The sequence below is a fragment of the Telmatherina bonti genome (genome assembly GCF_933228915.1).
Source record: "Telmatherina bonti genome assembly, chromosome: 4".
In the NCBI taxonomy this organism is placed as follows: Eukaryota; Metazoa; Chordata; class Actinopteri; order Atheriniformes; family Telmatherinidae; genus Telmatherina; species Telmatherina bonti.
In genome coordinates this window covers 9,393,798-9,400,714 of record NC_136622.1, presented here as the reverse complement: position 1 = coordinate 9,400,714, position 6,917 = coordinate 9,393,798, and the positions used below count along the sequence as shown (strand labels likewise).

The window sequence follows — 6,917 nt, the reverse complement described above, 5'->3', positions numbered from 1 at the left end:
CATGTGTGTTCGGTGAGTTGTGGTCCTAGTTCTGGACCTGGTTCTGGTTCTGGACCTGGTCGGGACCACACCAAACTTCTCAGCTAACAGTGAACGAGTTTCTGGTCCCCGGAGGTTCGGTTGAGACGGTTCAGGGGTCAAACCGGAACCGTGTCCGAACACAAAGTTTTGTCATGAAGTTCTTTTCTTTTCCTGGTTTCAGGTCGCGCGTTCCCAAACAGCAACGTGAAAAGGGCTGATGTTGGTGTGTTTGCTTCATTCACTAACAAACAAACAAACAGGTGACGGCGGCTCGTGCGCGGGTTATGATGCACATATAGAAATGTAATATCTGCCGTGTACTTTATTGAAGTTGGCTGCTGTGCGCGCGAGCGTCTCCCTTCGTGACGTCGACGTTTTCATAATGACATCGCTGATTACCTAATTACCAACAAGGTGGTTACACACACACACACACACACACACGACTGAGAACTTTACGCACACGCGCTTGCGCACGAGCAAAGTTTAACTGAAGATTTCCTCATTTGATCAGAATGTAGATCTGAAACACGAACCTGGAGAAATGGAGAGGTTAACTGACTGGGACCAGTACAGGACTGACTGGTAAACCTGTTTAATTCGGACCACCTGGTTCTCATGTCAGATAAAGTGTTGAATTTAAACGTCAGTAACTGATGTTATACTTTTATTTATTAATTTTTTGCAGAAAAAGTTTAATCTGAGCGGAGGTGTCCTCATGAACCTGTCCGACCTGTACGACTGACAAACTGTATGTTACGATGACGTGACAGACTGGAGGGATTGTACGTTACGACGACGTGACGGACTGGAGGGATTGTACGTTACGACGACGTGACGGACTGGAGGGATTGTACGTTACGACGACGTGACGGACTGGAGGGATTGTACGTTACGACGACGTGACGGACTGGAGGGATTGTACGTTACGACGACGTGACGGACTGGAGGGATTGTACGTTACGACGACGTGACGGACTGGAGGGATTGTACGTTACGACGACGTGACGGACTGGAGGGATTGTACGTTACGACGACGTGACGGACTGGAGGGATTGTACGTTACGACGACGTGACGGACTGGAGGGATTGTACGTTACGACGACGTGACGGACTGGAGGGATTGTACGTTACGACGACGTGACGGACTGGAGGGATTGTACGTTACGACGACGTGACGGACTGGAGGGATTGTACGTTACGACGACGTGACGGACTGGAGGGATTGTACGTTACGACAGCGTGACGGACTGGAGGGATTGTACGTTACGATAACGTGACGGACTGGAGGGATTGTACGTTACGATAGCGTGATGGACTGGAGGGATTGTACGTTACGATAGCGTGATGGACTGGAGGGATTGTACGTTACGATAACGTGACGGACTGGAGGGATTGTACGTTACGATGACGTGACGAACTGGAGGGATTGTACGTTACGATGACGTGACGAACTGGAGGGATTGTACGTTACGATGACGTGACGAACTGGAGGGATTGTACGTTACGATGACGTGACGAACTGGAGGGATTGTACATTATAATGACATGACGGCTGAGTGCAGTTGGTTTCTAGGATTAGGAAGTGAAATGCTTTCATCAGTGGCCTCAGCGTAGAGGAAATTAGTTTTCGGAGGAGTCAATATGTTTCCTGTTTTAGCGCTTCTGTGATGAACTCCTAGCTCTTGTCATGCCAGGTGTTTTATCCACCTGAGCCAGATCAGAATCATCAATCCTTTTTGTTTTTTCCTCCCAGGTTCTAATCTGGAAAGGACGATGCCGACTCACTCGCTGCTGCCGTACGTGGACAGTCCAGACGGACACGTTCAGGATGTACTGAGCAGGAACAACGTGAGCGTTCCGGGTCCTGGCTGTAGCATGACGCCACCCTCCACCCCGCTGCCCCCAGCAGGCACTGCTCCTCTGTCCTGCATGTTCTGTGAGCAGACTTTTGCCCATCAGGACGAACTTGGCCCCCATGTACTGACCCAACACCCCACTACCTTCTTTGAGCCGACGGTGCTTCGAGTGGAAGCAGAATTCCGGGTCCCAGGAGAGAGAGCAGGAGCAAAACCCAGCAGCCTCCCTGTGGAAAAGGAGGAAGTCCACAGCTGCATTGTGTGTGGTCAGGTGGCACAAGATGGCGGCGAGCTGGAGGCTCATATGAGGAAGCACAAGGACTACTTCACATACTGCTGCAGCGTCTGCGGACGGCGCTTCAGAGAGTCCTGGTTTCTGAAAAACCACATGAAGATGCATGTAAAACCAGGAGCGAAGGGCAAGGCCCTGCAGCACCTGGAGACCCCGGTGATGGTCAACGATGTCGTCCAGGAACCTGCGTCCGAGCCCGTGGTCACGCTTTACAAGATGTGTATGGTTTGTGGCTTTTTCTTCCCGGATCACGACACTTTAGCAGAACACAGTAAAGTCCATAACCGCGAGGTGGAACTGGGAAGGGACGACGATGGAGATGCTGGAACCCAGCAGGAAGATTTTCTGAGAGGTGTAAACCTTCTGCCTACCTCTGGAGGAATCGCCCAGAAAAATGGGAGGTCATCAAAATGGATTCCTCAGCTGGATCCCTTCAACACGTACCAGGCCTGGCAGCTCGCCACCAAGGGGAAGGTCGCAGTCGGCCCCAGTAATAGCAAAGACACGGGCCACGAAGTCAGCACGGACAACGAGGACTGCGGCTCCGATAAGGAGGAGCTGAATGTTTGGACCGAGGGCCAAGGAGACAAAACCGAGAAGGAGGTTCCTGGGCGAGAGCATTCTCAGGTCGTTTCAGAGGGTCCAAACCCACCTCGGAGGTCTCTGATGCAGAAAGATAGAGACAAAGAAAGGCCCACCACGTGTGAGGAATGTCAGAGGACGTTCAGGACCTACCACCAGCTGGTTCTGCACTCCAGGGTCCACAAGCGGGACAGAGGCGGTGGAGAAAGTCCAACTTTCTCCATAGATGGGAAGCTGCAAAGAACCGGCTCAGTGGAGCCTGCAGAGGAGGGGTCTGAGGAGGGGCTGGAGGAAAACCTGGTCTCAGGTAAGTTCAAGTTGTTATTTTGGCCCCATTTAAAGCCACACAGTTACCAAGAGCTCCCTCTGCTGGTGGGAAGGGGGAAGCGTACCTGGAAGTTTTACCTGACTTCTTTGTTTTTTTTTGTCTTCAAGGTGAAGATGGTTTTGATCGATCAAAAGTCCGATCAAAGGAATGCAGTTATTGTGGCAAATCTTTCAGATCAAGTTATTACCTGACGGTCCATCTGAGGACTCACACAGGTAGACCAGCCTCTGATTACAGCACGTTTGTCCTCCCAGTTCCCAGCAGAAGCTTTGAAACTCCTGCTTTTCTCTTTCAGGTGAGAAACCTTTCAAGTGTGCTTACTGTGATTACGCTGCGGCCCAGAAAACCTCGCTGAAATATCACCTGGACCGGCGTCACAAAGACAAACCCTACGTGGAAATTCCCGTCAGACCGGGGACTTTGCTGCCGTCTCCTGATGACAGGAAACACGGACACGACTCGTCTCCTGGCGAGCTTCCTGAAGCCAGGTTGAGCCCAAACAGAGCAGCAGATGACGGGTTTGACGGCGTCGAGATGGAGGTTGCCGAGCCACAAGTCCAGATGAACGCCGAGCCGGACGACGTGTGTCCGCCTGCCGAGGACAGGAACCAGGACACTGAGGTCCCATTAAATCTGTCTCTAAAAGTGTCTCTGCGTATTCCTGCTGGTGTGGAGCCCAAACCGGCGTTAAACCCGGCGTCCTGCCCGTTCTGTGCCTATAAAACCGTGTACCCAGAGGTTCTGACGATGCACAGGAAGCTGACTCATAAAGAGAAGTCCGACGGCACCAGGAGGACCGGATCTGGAGGTGGAATAAAACCGAAACGTCACACAGGCTGTCCCCCAGCGCTTGACGGGAAGGACGTCTCCCCGCTTCTGATGACTGACCGGCGCCACCCTCGCCGAACCAAGTCCCCACCCCCACAGCCGACCAAACCTCCGGAAGGCGTTCTTGTTAACCCACCTCATGGTCCGAAGCGGTCCCCGGACCCTCCGCAACAGGATGCAGTCCAGGACACCCAGCGTTACCAACAGACCCCCAACCTTCGCCCCAGCCAGGAGTCCTCCAGGTTCCCAGAACTCTTGAGAAAGCCCCCCCCAGGCAACAGGTACGTGCTGGACGGTGGGGGCATTGCTGAGCGGGGCTACCCGAGCAGAACCAGCGCCGCTTGGCACTCCGACGCCACCCGCCTGTGCCTGTCCAGCGGGTTCGGGACCCTCCCTCAGGTGGACTTTGGTGAACTTACTGGAAAGAGACTGAAATTCTCAGTAGCTGCCGGCAGGGAGGCTGAGACCGGCCCGAAGTCTGCTTTCAGGGGACCACCAGACGGATCCAGCAGGCTGCTCCTCACAGGGAGGGGGGTCAAGACCACATCACAGGGACCAGGTCCAGCCACAGCGGCTGAGGCTCTGGGACCAGTAAACAGTAGCGCTGCTCCTCTTGGAGGAAGTTTGGACTCGGAGTGGAGCATGATGAACCTTCTGCACACCTGCACGCCAAGCGACCTGGCAACGCTGTATCACAGCACGCCAACCAACCCCGGCCACGGAGGACTGGCCAGCACCAGAGCCGGTACGTACCCCATCCGCTGACTCAGCAGCTCGCCGATGTCAGAATGAATGGCGTCTTAAACAACTAACGACTCAGAAAGATCCTGACGAACCATGTGTGAACCATCTCATCAGCTCAGGAAGGGAAACGGCATGTGTGTGTCACCACGTTGTTTTCCTCCCGTGTTCTCATTGGACAGCGCGGCAGAGGAAGGGTTGTTCCCGCTCTGCGGACGGATTCAGCCGTCCCGCTCGGATTTCTCTGCTTCCAGATGGAAGACAGACACCTTGCTCCCCTTTTGGTTTCCTTCCTGACCTGATGAGACGGTTTGGATCCCACATCCTACGTCACGATGCTGAGAATTGTTTGATAGTTTGTCAGGGACCATGTAGAATTCAGACCAGACTGCACCACATGGTCGCTTCCTGCTGGGATCCTTTCCATGCCGTTCCTGTTGGAGGCAGGAGGGAATTATGGGTCAGAGAGGCAAAGAAAGAAACAAATGTTGGTTTAATCTGAAGACATTTTCCTTTAAACGCTGAAGTGTTGTTTTATTCATGATGTCATGCATGGGCTGCAAATCTGCTGAAATATGGACAGAAGACGTCTGGATGTTTGTGTCCAGTCCCTCATTTTGATGTGGGGATTTAAAGCAAAGAGTGAAATGCTGAAATGTTTTATTATCTGCTCACAAATCAGAGAAATTTGCAGCTTCTGGATAAAAAAAAATACAAATATTACATAATCTTAGCAGCAGGTCCTGCTTCTTTCCAGACTGGACGGGTTTGTCCTTTTCTGCGTCTGTCCAGACTGGACGGGTTTGTCCTTTTCTGCGTCTGTCCAGACTGGACGGTTTGTCCTTTTCTGCGTCTGTCCAGACTGGACGGTTTGTCGTTTCTGCGTCTGTCCAGGCTGGACGGTTTGTCCTTTTCTGCGTCCGTCCAGGCTGGACGGTTTGTCCTTTTCTGCGTCCGTCCAGGCTGGACGGTTTGTCCTTTTCTGCGTCCGTCCAGGCTGGACGGTTTGTCCTTTTCTGCGTCCGTCCAGGCTGGACGGTTTGTCCTTTTCTGCGTCCGTCCAGGCTGGACGGTTTGTCCTTTTCTGCGTCCGTCCAGGCTGGACGGTTTGTCCTTTTCTGCGTCTGTCCAGGCTGGACGGTTTGTCGTTTCTGCGTCTGTCCAGGCTGGACGGTTTGTCGTTTCTGCGTCCGTCCAGGCTGGACTATAGTGAATCATATGAGTGTAACTCGTCATGTTTTGTATTTTCATATAAAAATCTCCAAACAGAAGCTGTAATATTTAATAAATGGAGCTGTAAAAAGTTTTTGCTAACTTCTGATTTTTCACCGTTTTGTAAAATTTTCAGACCTAAATGTATCATCTCACAGATTTTTAGATGTTTTTGTAATTGTAGAAACTTAGATCTGGAGGCGACGGAGCTTTTTCTGTGGCAGGTCCCAGACTGGACAAATCTCCCTCTTTATGTTAGACCTGCATGATGACTAAACACTGTAAATCTCTGGAAGATGTTTTTATTAGCTGGTTTTTAATGAAACGTTGATCTGAACAGTTTAACCGTTTAGTTTTTATTTCTAAAAGACTTTTAGTCAGCTTCATTGCATTGCTTTAGTGATCCAACACTTATTAATCCTTCATGTTGAATGTTTTAGCTCTGGTGCACCTGACATTTACAGGGCGTGATTTCAAATGTTTATTAATTGTAATGTTTGAAGCAGCGATTTCTGGAGGAATTCAAATCCTTGTAACTAAAACTGCCAGAACTCTGATGTGATTTCACACGTGCAGTTTTTGGAGGTGGGAGCAGAAAAGTCCAGATTGTTTGGTGACGTACGTCCTCAGCAGCGCAGGTCAGACGTTCGGCTGGATCTGTCATGATTAATGTGGTGAATTGTTTCCAGGCAGCAGAGTTGTGCTGTTCCAGCATCTACCTGGCCTTCCCAGCCTGCCGAGGAGAGATCCTGCAGCGGCGTTCCCAAATCAGCGCTACGGCACCACAGATAAGAGCTCCTGAAGTAAGAAGCAGCATCCAGTCGGATTTTATGTTTTACTTTCACTCAGAATTTAGGAACATTTAACTTAACCTTGTTTTTTTTTTTTTTCCCCTCCCTCTTCCCAGACTTGTGCTGCTACCTTCATTCAGGAGAACTTGATGAAAGAAGAGTTTAATTTATGGATGAATTGAGTTTGTTCTCAGAACGTTTCTTTGCTTTAATTTAATTTTAGGCCAGAAGAAGAGAATTTGTGTTGCAGAGACATTTCAACG

General features: G+C 50.8%; 1 protein-coding gene across 1 annotated transcript; it reads left to right on the top strand.

The window, feature by feature from the left end:
• Window positions 1-6: 6 nt before the first annotated feature.
• On the top strand, window positions 7-6,665 carry znf217 (zinc finger protein 217; the record flags this gene model as incomplete). The annotated part of the gene is made up of 5 exons (XM_079239698.1): window positions 7-12; window positions 1,778-3,061; window positions 3,190-3,297; window positions 3,378-4,659; window positions 6,557-6,665. Exons 2-5 carry the CDS (start codon window positions 1,798-1,800, stop codon window positions 6,663-6,665), a joined length of 2,763 nt encoding a protein of 920 aa, XP_079095824.1. The 5' UTR covers window positions 7-12; window positions 1,778-1,797.
• Window positions 6,666-6,917: the final 252 nt, after the last annotated feature.